The 21,764-nt window shown below is 33.6% G+C and overlaps 2 protein-coding genes across 2 annotated transcripts; one reads left to right on the top strand and one right to left on the bottom strand.

The window, feature by feature from the left end:
- Window positions 1–269: 269 nt before the first annotated feature.
- On the top strand, window positions 270–4,107 carry LOC143577605 (rhodanese-like domain-containing protein 4A, chloroplastic). The gene is made up of 4 exons (XM_077061392.1): window positions 270–850; window positions 2,616–2,718; window positions 2,917–3,132; window positions 3,838–4,107. Exons 1-4 carry the CDS (start codon window positions 270–272, stop codon window positions 3,886–3,888), a joined length of 951 nt encoding a protein of 316 aa, XP_076917507.1. The 3' UTR covers window positions 3,889–4,107.
- A 2,940-nt stretch (window positions 4,108–7,047) lies between these two features.
- Window positions 7,048–19,890, bottom strand: LOC143577604 (uncharacterized). The gene is made up of 9 exons (XM_077061391.1): window positions 19,812–19,890; window positions 18,687–18,780; window positions 16,487–16,566; window positions 14,769–14,871; window positions 14,262–14,418; window positions 13,183–13,311; window positions 13,015–13,101; window positions 12,382–12,426; window positions 7,048–7,203 (listed from the first exon to the last, which is right to left on the bottom strand). Exons 1-9 carry the CDS (start codon window positions 19,888–19,890, stop codon window positions 7,048–7,050), a joined length of 930 nt encoding a protein of 309 aa, XP_076917506.1.
- Between the last annotated feature and the right edge of the window lie 1,874 nt (window positions 19,891–21,764).

Here is a 21,764-nt window from a genome sequence, read left to right as displayed (position 1 = left end):
GAATGTCACAGTTACGAGCAAAAAAGAATATGTTGTTTTAATTTTAGCATTGAAGTTTTTTAATTTTTTTTTGTTTTATTTTCTAGGATACCCAAAACCCGATTAACCCAATCTGAAATAACCCTAACCCGAAAAGCCCGAAACCCCAAAAAACCAACCCAAAGAACACCCCTACCCACCCATGGAATTCATGGAGATGAAAAACAAAAAATAAAATAAAGAAAACTATGGTCGGCACCATCCCTACTTATCATCATAATCATTTCCCCATGGAGTCTCTCTCCATCTCCGTCCTCCTCTCATCTTCCCCAATTTCCCAAACCAAAAACCCTAATTTCCCCAAACCCAAATCCACCAAAAACACCCATTTCAATTCCACTCTCAAAACCCAGTCTTTATCCACCACCCTTTTCACATATCTCCAATTCCAATTCCCCCTTTCCTCATATTCATATTCTTCCCAACCAGACCAGCTACCCGCCAAAATCGACCTAGAATCAATCCTCGTTTCCATCGATGATTTCTTCAACCGATACCCGTTTTTCGTAGCTGGGTGTGCTTTCATTTGGCTGTTTGTCGTTCCAGCAACTCAAGAATACCTGCGCAAGTACAAGTTCATATCCGCCATTGATGCCTTCAAGAAGCTTAAAGATGACCCCAACTCGCAGCTTCTCGATATCAGGGACAGCAAGACTCTGCGGGTTCTCGGGTCGCCCAATTTGAAGTATTTGAATAAGAATGCCGTGCAGGTTGAGTTTCGTGCCGGGGATGAGGATGATGAGGGGTTTGTGAAGAGAGTGAAGGAGAGTGTTAAAGATCCTGCAAATACCACTCTTTGTATTCTTGACAAGTGAGTTTCTGTTTCAATTTTGCATATGCTTTGATGATTGATGATGATGATGATCAGGGCCGTCTCCGAGGATTTAAATACCTCGGCTGAGCAGGAAAAAAAAGGCCCATAGCCTTAACGAGTAACGAAATTTATAAGCTAATATTTTTAAACGAGGCATAATGTTATAACAATAAACATAGAAAAATATATTATTAAAATCAAATACCGTAATGATTAACGATTAAACGGTGATTCGTGAAACTCTCCTAAGTCCTAACATTGGAAAAAAATAGCATACAAAAAATTTTAGCCCCTAAAAATTACGTGCCCCAGCCGATGGTCCAACCGGCGCCACCCTCCAGCCGGCCCTGATGATGATATAATGTTATTATTGGTGGGTTTGCGGCTTGATTACTTTAACCGAATCTTTTGTAAATGCCTTATATCGTAAGTTGTAATTTTCAAGTATGATTTGCAAAAATATTTAACGATAAAAAAATTTCGGTTATAGGGTCGTAAAACTGGTGAATAACCACGTCATGTTCCGGTTCATATGTGTGAAACGATTTTTGGGTTTGGTCAGTTTCTGCGAACCCATTTAGCTTAACGAATCATGTTGGTGTCAACCTTACGGGTTTGTGGGTTGACCTGTTTAACTCATGTTTAGTTTATTTTACCTTTTTAAATGTGTTTTATGTCATAAATTAATTTAGTTGGCTATTTTATGCCAATTTTTGAAACTTAAAAAGAGAAATTGACATAAGATTTTCTAACTAAAATACAACTCTTTTTATGTACACGGGTATCTTTTGTCGTAAAATTGTACCGACTACTTAAAATTCAACTCTTTTATATACGCTGATGATTTTGTAAGGAGAATTTTAAGGATCCTGCAAATACTACTATGTTTTTGCATACATTTATTGATATTTTTAAAACTGAGAATCTTTGTGTTGTCTACAATTTGATCATCCATTAGTCTATGTCCTTGTGTACGGGGGCAGGTGGGGTGTGATTTTATGATATGACAAGAATCTAACATGAAAAATCACGGGTTTGGGTAATTTTAGGTCGAACCTGTGAACTCCTTTAGCTAAATGGGTCGTCTTAGTATAAGTTTGATGGGTTTGCAGGTTGACTTCTAAAACCTGTTTTTTTTTTTTTTTAATTTAATTTTTGTAAATGTGTTTTATTTGATTTTTATTTATTGTTAATAATTAAAAGTTAGCGATAACAGAGAAATCAACGTAAGATCATGTGATTAAAATGTAACTCTTTTATATACATTTGCATTTTTTGTCGTAAGATTGTAATTTTGAAGTATAATTTGCAAAATAAAAGTGAATTTGGTTAAATGGGTTGTGTTTTTCGGTTGCAACCCGCGAACACGACTAGTTGAGCACCCTTAGCGTCAACCAGCTCCAGCTGTCCGGCACAAGTTTTTCAACTTATCTTATTGGTCAACATGGCTTTTCGTTGGTTTCTTGAGCTTCGGCGCGTTTGAGTCTTTAAAGTAATGAGTTATAAAGGTTTTTTTTTTTAAATTAGCCAAATTAGGATAAAACTGAATTATTTTCATATTTCGTGGAAACAAGAATAGAGATATTTGTATCAGTGAAATAAATCAATAGATCTTTTGTTCAAGTGGGCAATTTAAATTTGAAGAACACTGATTTAAACCTAATCTAAATGACTATCTTGCCCTTGCATGTACTTTTATTTTCAACTATGCCCTTAGAAGTTTGTTAAGTTTTTTGATTCCTTTGTTTTGTTTGTAAGGTAGTTTTGATGGTGAGTCCATGAAGGTAGCTGAGTTATTGTTTAAGAACGGATTTAAAGAAGCGTATGCGATCCGAGGCGGAGTTAGAGGCAATAACGGGTGGCTGGTACCGTTAACTATATATATATATTATCATATATTATATTGGTTTTAATACATATTATTATTATTATTATTATTATTATTATTATTATTATTAAATACTGCCTTTTGTGCATCGAAACTACTATGATTTTATTTCTGTTTTAGTGTGAAATTGATTTTTTTTATGATATGCTGACTCATTTTAATTTATGGTTTATAGGAAATACAAGAAACGTTTCTCCCGCCATCTGTGCACATTAACTTGAAAAGAAAAGTCAAAAAGTCAAAGAAAGGAAAGAACAATGGAGCAATTGAAGTACAACAGAGTGAGGTCAAAAGCGAGCCAGATTCTGTAGCCGAAGTCAAGCAAACTGATAATGGGTATGTCAATAAGTCAAAGGAACCAAACACAAGATCATCATCTCCATATTCAATGGTAAGACTTTTAGGTGGGAAAATGGGTCAGAGTATGGGTCAAAATGGGTAATATTCTAGGTGGGAAAATACTTTTTGTTCGAATCATTTAACCTTTGGAGAAAAAAGTGTCAAAACATGGTTACCATTATATTACTATTTTGAATAAGCTGATTTGTACATTCTAGGTGACTTTTGATACGTTTTACCATTATATTACTATTTTGAATAAGCTGATTTGTACATTCTAGCTATCTAAATGACGCTAGCGATATAAATGAGTTTACCTGCTCGTGAACTACTCGAGATCTGTTTGCTAATAGCTTGAATCGAGCCAAACTTAAATGAGCTCGATCGTAAAATGAGCCCGAACTTCACTTATAGAGCTCGGGCAAGCTCATGAGCCCAAATGAAGCTAAATTTTGTATAATTTATATTTAACATATTAATTATCTATATTTTTACAATAATTATTCGCATATATAAAATTATTATAGATATAAGCAGATAATATATATTATGTTTAAATATAAAAATTACAATTAAAATATATCTAAAAAGTGTATTAAATACATTGAGATTAGTCAGTAAATAACAAATGAGCCGAGCTTAAGTAGCGTAAGACTGACCTATTCAGGTGAAAATGGCCACATCTATTTTACCGTCAACTAAATGATAAGCTGACAACATGAAGCAAAACTAATAATAGTAAAAATTTTGAATGCAGTATCCTGGTTTGAAACCACCGTCTTCTCCAACACCATCTAAGCCTCAATAGTGAAACCAGGTTCGTTCTCCATGCAGACTCATTTTGTACTCATCGAGTCAACTTAACTTGTTTCATTTTGATTTATAGACTGCGGTTCGGTTAGGAGTAAAACATGACGGTTTATAGAAAAGCCTCACTTTGGAATGTAATGAATTTGATTGAGTCATTGAGGATGGGTAGTTGTGCTGTATTTGAGTTATTAAAATGTTATAGTTTGTTTTGTACATCTATTTGGCTATGGCGCACCGGGGGGGGGGGGGGGGGTAATATGGAGGCATAACACTAATTTTAAGGGTCAATCAGGATTTAAATATACATATTTCACTAAAATAAAAGTTTTAAAGTTGGCGACCCATGTACCTGGTCTTCTGGATCTCTTAACTCGCGGGTTTTGATAATTATTATTTCTAGGTTGTAAAGGAAGCGGTGTTGGAGCTTGTATTATATAAGTACTACAATATATATTTCACATGGTACAATCCAGTATTATTTTATAGTTATTTTACACTCTATTCGACTCGAGGTTACCATGTTTTCGTAAATGTATCTTATAAAATGGTTAGTTTTCAACTCTCTAAATGCCTTGTTCTGTTTCACATCACTCATTTCTGTGGAACAAGGTAGAATATGGTTTACAATTACATAATATCTATAATAATGATATTTTACTTACAAGCCAAACTCTAGCTTTAGAATTTGAGCTTGAAATATGTTGAACTCAAGCTCTAGTTAGTTACCCGACCCGACCCGAGCCGAGCTGAGCTCAGCTTGGTTTGTTTACACCGGCAATCAAGGTGAAAATGACCACCTAAAAATATTTCCATAACTAATTGAGAGGCTGACAACATAAAGCAAAGCCACACTTTGGAATGTAATGAATTGACTGACTCGTGAGGATGGATAATGGTTGTATTTAAGTTACTAAAATGTGAGTTTGTTTTGTACATCATTTGGATTTCTTAATCCCAAGTTCGAAATTGTTCGAGATGATTTAACTAACAATACAATTATATTTTAATGTGCAAACAAGAGCGATTTGGAACAATATATTTTTTAATACAAAAACAAATATTTTCTCATATATTTCTTAATGCAAAAACCCATGTTCCTTGTTCCATGGAGAACATGTCCACTATCTAACATAAACATGCAAATATCAAGTCAAATACTAGAAACAAACATGCAAAACTGAAAATAAATAAGAGGCTTCATTACTTAATCCAAATTGCGACTGGGCTTCTTCCTTTCACGCTTGGGCTTGTCTTGAAATAACGACTGGGCTGGTTCATGCGTTGGGTCGGCCGAGACGTATCAATGTGATTCAGAAACTCATAATATTACACCAGTAGGTTTGATTTTGTAATTCCAAACCTGGAATTCTTCAGATTACATGGCAATAGGGAATAAATCATCCTTCACTTAAATTTTATTTAGCCAAATGAGGAACTATTTTTAATATGAAATAAGAAAAGAACTATATTTAAGGCTACTTAGATGTTTAATCAAACAGTTCTGGATAGTTTTTATATACTACTAAACTAATTAGTCTTCTTTATTTCGGTTTATAAGAGTACATTTGAATTTACTACTAAAATACAATGATATTTGTACACTTGTAAAAATGGAGATGATTTTATTTTTATTAGAAAAATGATTTCATGTCGCATGGTTAGGCGCATGCGTTCATTTAATCAAAATGAAACAAGTTCTAGATATTGATTAAGGGTTGTTAGTTAACCGTTTTGTTGTACTAGAAAATAAGATTATGTACTTTCCCGGTTTTCATCAATCAACAATTTCCCGAAACAGTAGATCATATCACCAGGTAGCACACTCAAAAGAAATGATCGAGTAAAAATGGGTTGTTTTACAAAATGAGTTTGCCTTAAATTTTTGGTTAAAGCACATTGTTTCAAAAAAGCACTTAGTAAGCCGGAGCAGCACTTAAATGGCGAAAACCACTGAGGACCTGAACCACTGTTAATTATTTCATCAACAACTTGACTGCTCAAAGTAGTCCGCCAAATTGAAACATTCAACCGCTGTCTCTATTTGATCGCGCTTAACGGCACGGGTTTCTGCGTCGATGCAATTGACGATTGAGCAGACGCTAACGGTTTGAATTTTCCAGTGATGGTGAAAAGGCAGGTGGTTCGTTTGACCATGGGAATGGAGCACGTACTCAAAAGCAGTCGGTCAGTACGATGATGGTCTAAAGCTTGAAAATCAAAATGTGTATATTTACAAATATTTTAGTTTATGAAGGGGAAATATGTAATTAAAAATTTGAATTGGGTATATATGCATTTAAAAAACTTTAAATAGAGAAATATGCCATTGCCCTCAAAATAAAAATTAAAATAATATATAGATAAAAGACTAAAGGCTATAGTTGTAATTATTATTTTATTTAAATTAACAAAGATTTAGTAAATATGAGGTGCAATATTGTAACTTTATTTGAATAAATTGAAAGACACGTCATGTTTAATGATTTAATGACCCATCTTAAACATGCTATATGGGCTGAACCAGTGTTTTAAATACCGGTTCATACCGGCCAGTTGAACTGGTAATACCGGGTTTCGCATATCAAACAGGTATTTTGAGATCGGTATTTTTGGATGGTTTGCTAAAACATCGAACCGACGGTCTTTTCTAAAATACAGGTTTAAACCGGCAAACCGGTTTAAAGCCCAAGATATTTTGATATTTTGTGGCCTATATTCTTAAAAATTACTTTTAACATAACAATTAACATTGAAACGAGTATACTTATGGATTATTTTTTAAAAAACAAGCAGTGTTGTATTATTTTTTAATTATGGATTAACTTTTGGATTATATTTTATTATGAAACCATATGCTTGTGTTATTTTTGAGTTGAAGTTGCAATTATATCAAATTACAAGATAAACTACATAGCTCGGTTGAACCTTCCGGTACAACCCAGTTCAACTGGTTGTACCATTTTTAGCCCAATCAAGTATGAATAAAAAACTGGATTTTAAAACATTGGGCTGAACTACAGATATTAGATAGATAGGAGTATGGGAAAAACTTCAATTACCAGTCTAAACCTTAAAACAAATTGCACTTACCAAAATACTCAAAACATAGCAAATCACAAACACCTGCCTAACTACTACCATTATGTGTGGATTACAATTAAGAAGTATAGTCTGTTTTAACATAACCAACAGTTGTTCTATTAAAACAAGCCAAGAATTCAATGTTTCCCTCCGCACCCTTTAAAGGAGATTCAATCCACCCGTCGCATCGAAATCCAAGATCTTCAACACCCCTAACGATCCTCTCACGCACCTATATTAGTCAACAAAAGTCAACCTTTAACACGGCCGGTTCAACGAATGTGGAAGCCTAAATCGAAACAAGATTTTGTGGCCTTTTCATGACAATTGTTAAGAAAAAATATTTGCTTATTACAAGTTTTGAACTCATAACCTATACTTCGATAACAATCAAGCCTACCACCACACCAATACATTACTTTGAGTTTTTTTACTCATTATAATCTATATCTATATCTATATCTATATTACATTATAATACATATAGGAGACCTTTCATATCCTATCTTCTCTCATTGTAAGACACCGTTAAATTAAATGCTATTTAACTCTTCCGGCAACTCTCTCGATCTCAGGCATCCCGTCTCCGATCAATCAATTAATCCCCCTCTGCATTTAATCGTCTTTTCGCCTCCACCAATTAATTATAGGTTTCAACTGTAACATCATTGAACATTCATCTGCTATTTAACTTTTCGCCTCCAGCCCTAATCGATTGTCACAACAGTTATTCCCTTTCATATTCTATTTTCGATGATTTCTTGTCTCAAGCCAGATGAAATTTATTCTGATTACATCTAACATTCATGCTGAAAACAGTTCCGGTAAGTATTTGTATGGTTTCAAACTGATGCCCCTTTGCTTCTAATTGGTGACTCTTGGTTTTTTATGTAGTCAATTTTGGTTGAATTTCAGTATATCATGTAGTGATTTGGTGGAAGTTGTCCTGGTCATAGAAAAGTCTATAGTGTTGCTACTACTGAATTGGGAGTTATATTTTGGATGACTATTTGTACAGGATTGCTTGCACACCACCTGTTTGATAAGATGCTACTTAGAACTTGGTTTGTTATAAATTTGGATTTTGATGTTTTCAATTTGTGTTTTTTATCATCGTTGTGCCTTCTTGTAATTCCAAGTAATTAGAATTGAATTGACTCTTTTTGGTGCACCATCTCTTGATTAAACTTTGTGATTATATGTTGCTTTTGTTAACTATAGGCTATTTGGAAGATACCCTGGTACATGGTGGTGGAAGTGTTGGTTTAATGGGCAAACAAAAATGTGTGATTTTTGTTACTAACATGTTACCAATTTCAACAAAATCATTGTTGCTTATTCACATGCTGGGTTATTCCAAAAACTGTTGTGCCCATCGAGGTACTTTTCCCTTTTGTAGTTTATAAATCGTGAGTAATTAAAAGATCAATTAAGACTAATTTTGCTCATCTTGATAGATATCTCATGAAACCATTGGCGATGTGTGCATTATTTCAGATATGCACAATAGGAAAACTGGCATGGGATGACAAGATGATTCGTTTGTTGCACTTCTTGGTATTTTTATAATCATGTTTAAATTTTATGATTTTTGTACATAAATTTTGTATTAAACTATTGATGGTGTTGGTGTTTTCAGGAATTTGTGGAACCATGGAGGAAGTTTTAGAGATGACCACATGGTCACAGCTTGGAATTTATAAAATAAAAAACCGTGAGTTGTTTCAGGTTATATTACATCTTTAACGGAACACACATAATAGATAACTCAATTGCGGTTAAATTTGATGAATTTACAGGTATTAGTTGAAGACAATGCATGCTCAAGATCCTGGTGCTCAACAGACTATCGTTCCTAAATGCAATCACGCTCCCATGGTTCGATTATTATTATTATTATTATTATTATTATTATTATTATTGTTGTTGTTGTTGTTGTTATTATTATCTTCATTGTTACGCACTGGTGTTGTTTAATTAGTTCAATTATATAAACCGAATGGAGACTGTGATTTGATTAATTTTTTTATATGTACAGATTAACTTAATTGTTTAATCTTTATGTGGTAGTTTGTTTATTACTTGATACTTAAATTCTTTCTCATATGCTAAATGCTCTACCAACTGTAAGAATCTAGGTTAATATTCATATTGTATGTTAGGATGGCTTTAGAGTTGAATTAAAGGTGTAAACAAGCTGAACCAATTGTGAGCCCTCGAGATCAGCTAACAAAAAGCACGAACCAAGTCGGGCTTAAACAAGCTCGAGCCTATAAATAAGCTTGTCTATAAAACGAGCTTGAGCCCGAGCTTCACTAAATTGGATGGGAGACTTAGATTTAATTAGGTTTTCTTATGGATTAAGGTCAACTTGATTGTTTAATTTTCATGTGGTAATTTGTTATTGTTGTTTTAATCACACCTGCATGCTGTATTTTTATATTTAACAAAGTAGCTAAATATAAATGTTATCTTTTTCTTTACACCAATATTCATTCAAAATTGCAATTAAAAGGGATACGTTCATCCTATTTATGACATTTAATAATATTTTGACAATCTTGAAACATGATTTTTGCAATATACAACGCATCATATTAACATAAAGATAAAATTGTAAACATAAAAATGACTCCACTTTGACAAATTTTGGGTTTACATGATTTATATAAATGTGGTTGTTGTAGATATCCTTAGATCTTTATTTCTCTTCATAAACATGGTTTATAGAAACTTAAGTTTTGGTTTCTTTTTATGTCATGTTACGTAAAAAAAACTATGTTTTGCAAAATAATCATATAAAGAAAGATCACGTTCATAATCTGTTTGTTCTCTTTCAACTTCTTAATCATTTATCCACATAAGTTTACATGGGCCAGTTTAAATTTCTGCCCTAATTGGTTAATTTTAGAAGCACACATACAGTTATTCATATGAACATAGTGCTTCCATATTAATCTAGAATTTTTTTTACCCGGTGGTGTTCTTAGAGAAGGCGGTTTTGGGTCGGTTTTTTTAAAGTGTGGATTGATGAATATACACTTCAACCTGCAAAGCCCGTTATTGATACTGTCATTGTTGTTAAAAGACTAAATAACAAGGTCTTCAAGGTCAACAAGAATGGCTGGTAAGTTCCAATTTTGTTGGTGTATTTCACTTTATTTATGTTAACCAAGGTTTTTTTAATTGATTTAAGTTGGTTTTTTTATTTGATCTTATTGCAGACTGAAATTAGTTATTTAGGGCAGCTAAATCATCCAAATTTTGTAAGTTAATTGGTTATTGCCTAGAAGACGATCACAGGATGTTAGTTTACGAGTTTATGCCTCAAGACAGCTTAACCATTTATTCAGAAGTGAGTTCTTGGCCTTGATTTTCACTTTATTTTCCCCACATTTTTAGAATTATATCATATTAAAATTTAATTTGTTATGACAGGGGGCACCTCCTTTCAAATGTCTTTTAGGAATCTAATAATTAAGGTTGCTCTCGGTTCTGATTCTCAGGCACTTGGGTTAGGGACTATCTACATCGTCAGTGGATGTCAATTGGGGTCATGTCCTCAACCAACCAAACGGTAATCAAGTTAATAGCAAGCGATAGACCTGGGCTACTTTCTAAACTATGTGTAGTTCTCACACACTTAAATGTGTAACGTGGGTGAACAGTGAGGTTTGGACCCACAACACGCGAGCCACATGCAAGTGCCTGATGAGGTATATATCTGTTTGGTGGGATTTTTAAGTTCATAATCTTTTTTGTAATTGTGGCATTGTTAGATCACACTCATGAGGTACTAAAACTTTTAGTATTGTAAAGAACATGCGTGAATAATGTTGCTACATTTACGGCGACAACGAACGTTAATGACATAATGCTTAATTTTAGCTTGTAACATGGGATGTGCCAAGCTTAAGAAAAAGAACGATAATTAACCTTTTGTGTTTGGAGTTGCCCAGTTAATTACTTGTAATCATGTATTTTGTTTGAGTGTTGTTTTTGTAGCAAACAAAGCTACTTGTAATCATGTACAATCTTGAATTGTTTACGTGTCGGTTTTGGAGAAACCCGTGTCGTTTTCATTTGTAGTAGAATTGACAAGGTTGCAAAGCTAAAACTTTCTGCTATCATTTTCACTTTGATTTTGGATTTTCATGGCTAAAGGCTTGCTTAAAAGAGATGACAATTATGAGTTATACACCATTTTGATGGATAGGAATGTATCACTTAAATTTGGTTGATTTTATAACAGTTATGTCAATTTATAGTTTTATACTACATTTTGTATCCATTTAAATAAAGTGTTGGGTTAGATTAAAGAAATTGTATTATGCAACTCAGTTTGACAAAGTTTATACCATTATATAGATAAAAATTAATTAGTTGTATTCAATTTTATGTGAAACATTATATTTTAAAGGCATGATGAATAATTTAAACAGCTCATTGATCAATAATTATCTATACTAATAAGTGATAATAATGTGTTTAGTAACACTTATAACTTTCATTTTCGTTGCAGGTGAACCTAACTCTAACTTTCATTTATGTCATTTTAAAACAATTTTCCAGATTTTTATTGAAATAAAAATCATTTAGTGAACAACAAACGAAATTCCTTTCTTTAAACGAAAGTTAAAATTCCAAGTAGTATTGGATATGTATAAATTATTACCAACCAAAAGATAATAGCTTATATAAAGAAATCCAATTCATACATTAAAATATTTTAACAAAAAACCAAAACTTTATATTTTAAAGTAATATAATTATTATCAACCAAAAGATAATAGTTTATATAAAGAAATCCAATTCATACATTAAAAGATTTTAACAGAAAACCAAAACTATATATTTTAAAATAATCTAATTATTATCAACCAAAAGATAATAGTTTATATAAAGATTTTAACAGAAAACCAAAACTATATATTTTAAAGTAAAATAACAATAATTAAAAGGTCATCGATACTCCACCACGCCACAATGCCGGTACTATGCTGGTTTATGTTCATAAGGGAGTTTATGGTGATATATGCCTATGGTCATGTGTAGAGATTCGCTACTAAATATCTTTCCACCACAACGCTCAGTCTGTATTTATATTTAGTTTATTTTTAGTATGTTGTTTTATCATTTTTATGTTTCTTTTGGTCGTAAACTATGTTGATTATAAATTTTGTTATACCAAATACCGGCACCATAAGGAATTAAACCCATACTAATTGAAACCGCATTACGTTCCCGCCGCAACGCGCGGGCACTACCACTAGTATATATCTATATATAATGTTTTCTTGGACTTGGAGGCCTTAATTAAGTGAGGGCCTAAAGCCTAACTTGTTTTCGCTGTTCCACGAGCCACCCTGCTTTAACATCATAGGTAATACGAAAACAGAACGAAACATACCTCCTGACGAACCAAGGGGTCTCTCACAATCCCACCTCCTCCCACCTGTTAAAAAAATTGACCATATTTGTTAGATTAACCGAACATAGGATCGAACACAAACAATTAAGTGAACGAGGTTTTCTTGTCCGTTTACGTTTGCTAACGGTATAAACAAGCGGTGCACGAATGTAAACACACGTAACTAAACATAGATGAACAGACACAACTGAGCTAAGACCAATTTCTAGGCTTGTAACAAAATGAACGAACACGAACGGACCATACTTGTCTTTCTTCGTTTAACATTAACTGAGCAAATGACCGAACTCAAATAGTTAAGCGAATTAGATTTTCTTGTTCGTGTTCATTCAATAAGAAAATCAAGTTCGTTTATGTTCGTTCGTTAACAGTATAAACAAACGGTTTGATTATATTGTAATGGACCTAAGAAACTTATATATGAACGAATGCAAACGAACGGACTTAAACAAACATAAACTGAAGAACCTAACTGACTGTAAACAAGCATTCACGTTCATGAATGAACAAATGTGACATCTGTTCATGTTTGTTCGTTTAACTAAATGAACAAAATAAGTTGTTCATGTTCGTTCATTTACTAAATAAACGAACATGAACAAATTTTCATACTTGTGATCTACGGGCCTCGAATTGAGGTTTAATTAATGTAATCAATGTAGCTTCTTCTTTCATCAGGTTAACAACAGCAGGCATGACCTAACCAAAAAAAAAAGATATAAATATTTGGTAATTTATTATGAATGAGTTATTCTATTTCATTACAAATTAAACACTTACTAGAAGTACAGATATAAATGAAAGATCTAAAGTCACCAAGTCAACTTTCTGAGGAAGTTCAGTAAGATATCTCAAATTAGTCCTCTCGATAACTGATACGCGTTCATCGCGACGGATTTTATCTGCCACCTGTAAAAAAGTAAATGTTATATTTTTTAAATTTTACACAAGATGTACATGAAACCGAAATAACTGACGTGTAAACAAAGTAACCAAAATAAACCGACATAGCAGAACCGAAAAAGCAAAACTCAACCCAAAACTGATGGTTTGATTTTATGTTTTTTCAAAAACCAAACTTCCAGTACGGTTTCGGTTTTGCATGTAACAAAAACCAAAATAACCGACCCGCAATCAAAATAAACAAACCAAAATAACAGAACCCAACCCATAACCGGCAGTTTGGGTTTTTTTCTTTTCAAAATTCAAATTTCCAGTTCGGTTTTGACTTTCCGTGTACAAAAAATCGAACCAAATAGTCAAAACTGAACCAAATCCATAAAAACTGAAAGACCTGATTTTGCTATTGAATTTGTGGATTTTAAATTTTACTTTGAAAAGTGAAATAATTTATAAAAAATAAATAAATGGTGTACCCTAAAAATTTAGGCCCTTATGTGTAATAATTGGCCATATACTAATAAAAAAAAATTATGTCCAACCAAAGTGTCAGGCCCAAGTTTATTATTTTGGGCCATCTTTTTTTCAGACCAAAGATTTAAGCCCAAATGGCAAAACCGACAACAGACGGTTTTCAAAAACCAAAAAATCTGATTTTTGGTTTTTGGGTCAATTTGAACCCAACACATTGTTGTTCACATTTACTTTTAATTGGTTTTAGATCAATAATGTTCGTTCAGCTATGTTCATTTATGTTCATGAACGGCTTGCATATATTGTTAACCACCACAAACAAGAAAGCCTTGTTCTTAAGTCGATCATATTCGATCATTTGTTCAGTTAAAGTTAACCAACCGAACACGAATACACTTTGTTAGTGTTCGTTTACAGGCTCACCAAAAACCAACCCAAGCACACCCCTACTTTTTAAATTTTCGGTTAATTCATTTGGCAATTACCTGCCCATAACCGACATCAACACCATAAACAAATGATGCACCATACTGAAGCAAGCAATCAGTAAACCCTCCGGTGGACAAACCGGAATCAAGAGCCACTTTTCCAGTAACATCAACACCCAATTGCTCAATGGCAGCTTCTAATTTATGCCCTGCTCTAAAGTCAACAAAAGTCAAGATTTAATATACAAGCCACAGATTTAACTAAGAGGTAGAGAAAATTGCACAAATTCTCATTGTGGTTTGAGCATATAGCAGGTTTGGTCCAAACACTTGTAACTTGTAAGAGGGTTCTGAGTTACAAAAATATTGAAAAAGTCACAATTTCCATTAAAAGCTATGGGATTAACGATGGGGACTAAGCATACAACTCTCCCTCAAATGTTTGGACTAAGTTTACAACTATTAACATATGGGGACCAAACTTGCAATATGAGTGTGCCCACATGGACCATTTGCGCAATATTGTATAAAGTAAGTTGGTTGAGATGAGAGAGTAATAATCACCTACATACATATTTTGGTATTTCTGCCTTGATCTCCACAACGGCTTTGTCAGAAACTGGATGTCCCGCTTTAGTTACAACTTTACCATCAACAATCACTTTGCCTAAAATACAAAACTAGTTTTAACTTTAACCGAAAAATTGATTGAACACAGACAACGAAACAAATGGCGTTTTCTTGTTCGTGTTTGTTCGTTAAGAAAATGAACGTGTTCGCGTTCATTTATGTTCGTTAGTTAACAATATCAACAGAAGGTTCATGATCGAAAAAAACGGACATAACTAAGCTAAAAAGTTATTAAGGATGGACTAAACTTTAATGGACCTTAAAAATTTAAATGAATATATCAACAAACGAGCGAGCATAAACAAATTACTGAACCAACGTAAACAAAAGTTCACAATTAATGATTGAACGAAACATGTTCATGTTCGTTCATTTAACTAAATGAACAAAAACTTTTATTAATGTTCGTTTATTAAACAAACAAAACCAACTTTGCGCCAAATAGTTCACTGAATGTTCAGTTCTTTTACAGGCCTACAAAAAGATAAGTTTATAGGGCTCAAAACGGGTCGAAAATCATATTATTTTGATAACAGAGACAAAGAAACGAATGGTGTTTTCTTGTTCGTGTTTCTTTGTAAAGAAAATGAACTTGTTCGTGCTCGTTAGTTAACAATATCAACGAAAAGTTCATGATCGAAAACGAATGAACATAACTGAGATAAGATTATGGATGGACCAAATTTTTATGGGCCTTAAAAATTTAAATGAATATATTAACAAGGAAAATTGGTAATAAATAATCTCACTTTTTGAGTATTGGCCGATAATAATCCCACCTTTAAAAATCACTAGCAATGATCCCACCTTTTAACTATTTTTGTCTCACTGGTCCTCCGTTAAAAAATACTTAACGTCGTTATATTTTTTCCCTAGTTTCAAACCGATGTTTTAGGACTTTTGATCAGAAGAACGATATGAGTCGACTGATGTAAAACTTATTTCAAAACGGTGATTCAAATGGGTTGATTTTTGTTAATTGGAAATTCAAGCACCCGAATTGAAACATTGGTTCGTCGTTTGGATCACCATTTCGAGATAAGTTTTACATCGGTACACTCGTATCGCTCTTCCGATCAAAAGCCCTAAACATCGGTTTGAAACTAGGGAAAAAACATAACGACGTTAAGTATTTTCTAACGGAGGACCAGTGAGACAAAAATAGTTAAAAGGTGGGGCCATTGCTAGTGATTTTTAAAGATGAGATTATTATCGGCCAATACACAAAAGGTGGGATTATTTATTTCCAATTTTCCTATTAACAAACATAAACAAACGAGCGAGCATAATCAAATTGTTGTACGAACGCAAACAAATGTTCACAATTAATGAATGAATGAGACGTTTTCATGTTCATTCTTTTAACTAAATGAACAAAAACTTTTATTCACATTCGTTTGTTAAATAAACAAACACAACTTTCTGCCAGCGTTGTAGGGCTACAAAGCAAGTAATTTTGAAGGGCTCAAAACGGGTAGAAAACCATATTATTTTGATAATAAACACAATTTTTTAATAAACGAGTTCAAGGTTTTATGCATTTAAATGTATTGTGGGTGATTAGAGATAAAATTAAACCAGTATAAATGCATTAATAAGTAAATAGGTTAAAACTGCACCTACAAAAAAAGAAAAATAAATACAAGAGTAACCTTGTAAGATCCATGACTGAATGTAGTTACGACTATATTGCTGAAACTTTTCGAGACATACTTCATCTAATCTCTTCTTCCTATTAATATACATATCAAGAAAACCCGTGTGACATAACTAACAGAGTACCAAATAAACTTGAAATAATCTTTTAAATTCGATATGGCAATAAAATGCACTTGATATTACCATCAAGAAATATACAAACAAAAATCAAGATTGCATGAACGGATTGATTCTAGAGTGACAAAACACTTCCTTAAGCGAGACGTTTGTTATTAAGAAAATACTAAAAGATTATTTATAGGATATTACTGGGTATGTTTGTTTGTTACTTTAACTTGCTAAATTTTAAACACTAAAATACAAGGTATTCTCATCATCCATGGTCAAAGTTGTTCAAATAGTCAAACTCACTACTCAATCGATGGTAAGATTTGAAAATCTAACATCCATTGCAATCGACAAGGGCGAACCTACATGGTGGGGTCCGGGTCCCGGTTCACAGGAAGTCATTGAGTTTCGGAATTTTAGTAGAATGGCTATATAAAAAAACTTGAGTGAACTCATACAAAAAACATAGGGTGAACCCACATACAAAAATGAATAAGGGTTCGAAGCTCCTACCTTATTATGTTTTGAACTTTTTTTTTAATGCAAACTTAAAAGAACTAGGTTTCATCACCTCAACAAAAAGCTTTTCATTCCATCGCCCGACCACCTCCGACAAAGACCTTGCAGCTTCCCACTAACCATGACGAAGATGAAGATGAATAGACGATTCTCCTAAAGGTACCTTAACGGCTTTTATCTGCGCTTGTTTAGATGATTGTAGTGGTGCTAACACAATCCCCTTCATTCATTGTGCTTGTGTATTTGTTGTTGCAACAGTTATAGTTTTATGATCATTGCTTTACAAATGAGTTTTTATGTAAACCTTGACTTTTTCTTATGTTAGTTTTTTAGGGATGAACCGGTGATGAAGACTGCCATTTGGAGTGCTTGGAGATCTAGCTATTACTATTTACTACTCATGAAAGTAACGCTAGGTTGTTGAAGCATATTGACCGGTTACGTCACCGGTTTGATTATACTTACTGTTCTAATCTATATATGTTTAACTCTTCTCAAGTTCCACAGTTATACATTATCTTGCATTGACAGTTGCCAGCTGAATAATGAATTTTGATGTATTTTGTTCAATGTTACATTTTTAAACAACTTGCCAGACCTTTGTTTATGATTAGTTCACTGTTACATAACTTAAATGTGAATTTGCAACTTACCGGACCTTTGGCCTAGCTTTTTTAACCAAGCTTATAGCTTTTTTAGCTTTTTTTACAAAATAAGCTTAATTTGATGTTTGGTTTAGCTTTTTAAGCTTATGCTTATAAGCTTATATAAGCTAATTTGAAGAAGCTTATTTGAAGATGGTTTTTAGCTTATTTGAAGAAGTTTATTTGTGTAAGGGTGTAAGTTACTCATTTGTCCTCAAATGGTGGTGGATTAATAATTATTGAAGCAACTTATTTATGTAACAAATTAAAGAATGATGGATTTAACAACTTATTATCAACTTGTAGATATAAGCTAACCCAAACACTTAAAAAGAGCTTATCAAATAATAAAAAATAAGCTATAAGCTACTTTAAAATATAAGCATAAGCCAAAAAATAAAAGCTAGGCCAAACACCCCCAGAACGTGGCTTACTTTTCTTCAGAATACACTGTACTTTTCCACATAATCTAATTTCTACATATTAGTTGGGTACTTTATGTTGTTGTGCAACACTTAGTTTTTATGAGAAATAGTCTTACCGATGTTCATTTATTTGCAGCCTGCAAATGACTAGCGGAAGTACCAAGTCACAACCAAGTAAGCCCATTTAAAAATTTAAGCGTTTAAACCCAATAAAGAAAACCCTTTTACTTAAGCCCAAATTTATTTTTTTTCAAAAATTTTTAGCGATTCTCGGAGACGGCCCTGCCTACGTAATTCAACTGATATCGTACTTTTTTTAATGTATACTGCGTCCTGTGACTCCTGTCCAGACCCCACCGGCCCGAAAATTGTAAAGGTTGGTTGTGAGAAATTTCAAAGCAAAAAAAGCCGAACCCACCGGCAATCGATGGCCTAATTTGTTAAAATAATGGTGAACTACTAAAGTTGTAAAGAGATAGAAAGAGAGAGCTGCTCACTTCTTTGCTGGTATAAGTTTTCCTGGTTTTAGAGTAGCAAAGGTTTGTATTGGACAACTTCTGTGTGCATTAGTCCATCTCACTGGATTGCAAATTTATAACTAGTTAGAGCTCAAATCACAACTAGGGCTGTCACTCTTACCCGAAACCGAACCCCAAAAAACCCACATCCGAACCCAATCTAACCCGACACAAAAAACCCGAACCCGAGAAAAGACTAACCAAACCCGAACCGAAGTAATTCGGGCTGGTTCTCGGGTTTGATTTATAAGTTTCGGGTCAACCCGAAAAACTTTTAGTTTTGAAATTAAATATATTTTTAGGTGTAATAGGCTTAGTCTTAGTTAACAGAATCTGAGCGTAATCGACTGTTGTCATTCCAACTATTATGAATCGATTGTTTATTGTTAATTTACGTTTTCCGTTTATTACTAATAGTAACCGTAATCGAACAACCAAATCACGTCTGATTTAGTCGTTTATGGTTCGAGTTAGTTACTTGGTTTTAATTTTCTTCTGAACTGTTTTATGACTTTATCAAGTTATGTTGGTTTATTATTTGCGTTACGAGCAAAGGATAATATGTTGTTTTAATTTTAGCATTGAAATTTTTAAACTTTTTTATTTTTTGTTTCATTTTTTAGGATATTCGAAACCCGATTAACCCAACCTGAAGAAACCTCAACCCGAATTACCCGAACCCAAAAAACCCATGAGAGATTTGGGTTGGGTTTCGGGTTAAGATTTAAAACTTTGAAACCCGAAGAACCCGACCTAAAAAACCCGAAACCCGAAAAACGAACCCAAAGAACACCCCTAATTCACAACTAGTTGATTATTATCATTAAAAAGCATAATCTTCTGTGTTTTTTTTTTTTTTGTATTGCATAGTTATAATAAAATAAAAAGGAAAATTGGATTTTAATACCTTTAACTTTCACTTTTGTTTTCCGTTAGCATAGATCAATAGCTGACGATTTCTATCGCAACGGAGAAGCCTTACAAATCAAATACTATGATTATGCCACCGGCAACAAAAATGAAAATGAAAGATGAGATTAATATGAAAATCCAACTTTCCAAATAAACCCACATGGTTATGGTTTTATTTAAATTAGCAGGTACCTGGAGCTGGAGGATGATGGTGTGACTGTTTGGATAAGAACAAGGCGAAAGTAAGTACCTTCGACAGTTGCAACGCCATTCTTGTTTTTTCCTCAGTTTGGTTTGGTAAGGTTAAGCCACCAAATTGAATTCGATACGGGCTGCTCACACTGACTGGGCCTTGCCATTCAAAATGTTTGGATTTACTTTTTAAAAGAACCACTTCAGGTTTAGGTCAATAAAAGCAAGAACCGGTCGGGTGCTTATAACCGGTTTGCAGGGCCGTCTTCAAAAATCAAAGAATTTGAACTGAAAGGGAGTAAAAGTTTGAGCCTTTAGTAAAAAGAGTTTTTTTTTTCTTTTAAATGAGCTTAAACAATTAATTTTTTAAATGGGTTTACTGGTTAACATTTAGTATATGCAAAAACATTTTTTTTATATAAAAATGAGTTTAAATGAATTGAGTAATTATATTTAACGTTAAGAATACATATTTTTTTCAACCCGTGCGATGCTGCGGTGGCGACAATTCACAACACGATACTTGTTTCTAAAAGTTTATTAGTCCTTTAGAGATATATTGTGTGGTAACAACGCATAACAGATTGACGACTAACGAGACGAACACCATCGGTACCGAAATCGACGTTGCTCTAATGATATTGGCTCAATTAGGTTTAGTAAAAAAACTATCTATAATACAACATTAAAAATTTTATTTACAATGTTTGTAGATGATATAGAGAAGTTTAATAACATGGAAAATGCCTCAAGTTAAAACAGCATTTCTTATAAATCTACAACTACTACCGATAACTATTTTGTAAACTATTTTGTATGGTTACATGTGACACTCACAAAAGTGGGCTATGATAAGTTGGAAATGACATGCCATAAGTGTGGCAGACTAGCACACTTTGCATGGGAATGTAGAACTTAGTCAGTGCTTAGTCCCAATTAAGGATGGGCAAATTTGGTACCGATACCGATTGGTACCTGTACGGAACCGGTACCGGTACGAAATCGGTACCAGTATTTCCCGAATTTTACCTTCAATACCGGTACTGTCTCGGTACGGGTACCGAACCGAATATTTCGGTACCGGTAGCGGTACCAAGAATTTATAAATTTCGGGACCGGGATTTTCAGTACCGGTACGGTACCGATCTCATCCCTAGTCCCAATCATGTCCAGCCTTTAATAACTTATCCATGTTTAACTCTCCATCCTCAATCACAACAATCATTCAATAACCACGCTCAAACCTCAACAGTGCCTAATACTGGTCCTCAGTATCAGTATCAATATCACCCATCAACCAATGCAGCAGATGCAGTTTGTTCAACCTCCTTTCATGTAACCCGTTAACACTTATGTTCAGCTAGCTCAAGTTACCACACCTGGATCATCTTCATCTTGTCATGGTAACTCCAAGACAAGTTTCTTCACTCAGGAATTTGTTAACTGGAGTAATCTACCTAAAGAAATGAGTACCAAAGATCTAGCTCTAGTGTTTATAGGCGAAGAAACATCTGAAGAGAAAGAGATGGAAAATAATTTCAACAATGAAATTCTTCAAGTGCTGATGACAAGTGATGTTTTAGCAAATGCACAAACTGTTGCTGAGATAGTATTCCAAATAGCTGTTGATGAGGTAACACCAACTGGTCATAGTCCTCATCAGTGAGTTCACTTGTAACAATCTTTCTACCCACCAACTGTTCGTACGATGTCATGAAAGCACACATGAAGGCAAACTACTGTTTTGCCTCCTTCATGTTGACATTTGGTGGTGTTGAACTTTGAGTACTCGCACCAGCAGATGATGAAGAACCACCTGATCTAGACGCCATGAAATATACATTTGGACTAGGACTACCACTTTGATGGATTTCCTGATCAACTTGGGTATATAATGCACTGATTGGAACAGAACTGTTGCTCATAAGAAGAGATCTGCCATATAAAGTAGGA

The sequence above is a fragment of the Bidens hawaiensis genome, unplaced genomic scaffold (genome assembly GCF_021521415.1).
Source record: "Bidens hawaiensis isolate Kalapana, Puna unplaced genomic scaffold, B.hawaiensis_p1.1 tig00028746_1, whole genome shotgun sequence".
Classification (NCBI taxonomy): Eukaryota; Viridiplantae; Streptophyta; class Magnoliopsida; order Asterales; family Asteraceae; genus Bidens; species Bidens hawaiensis.
The sequence above is the reverse complement of the archived record's forward strand: the minus strand, read 5'-3'. Positions and strand labels throughout refer to the sequence as shown.

Coding starts and splice junctions, on each gene's coding strand:
- LOC143577604 (XM_077061391.1), bottom strand. CDS start 19,890: ATGGCGTTGCAACTGTCGAAGGTACTTACTTTCGCCTTGTTCTTATCC. Junction 14,872..16,486: donor TCAGTCATGGATCTTACAAG/GTTACTCTTGTA, acceptor TTTGTATTTTAG/GCAAAGTGATTGTTGATGGT. Junction 7,204..12,381: donor ACCCCTTGGTTCGTCAGGAG/GTATGTTTCGTT, acceptor TGACTAATATAG/GTGCGTGAGAGGATCGTTAG.
- LOC143577605 (XM_077061392.1), top strand. CDS start 270: ATGGAGTCTCTCTCCATCTCCGTCCTCCTCTCATCTTCCCCAATTTCC. Junction 2,719..2,916: donor GAGGCAATAACGGGTGGCTG/GTACCGTTAACT, acceptor TATGGTTTATAG/GAAATACAAGAAACGTTTCT. Junction 3,133..3,837: donor CATCATCTCCATATTCAATG/GTAAGACTTTTA, acceptor TTTTGAATGCAG/TATCCTGGTTTGAAACCACC.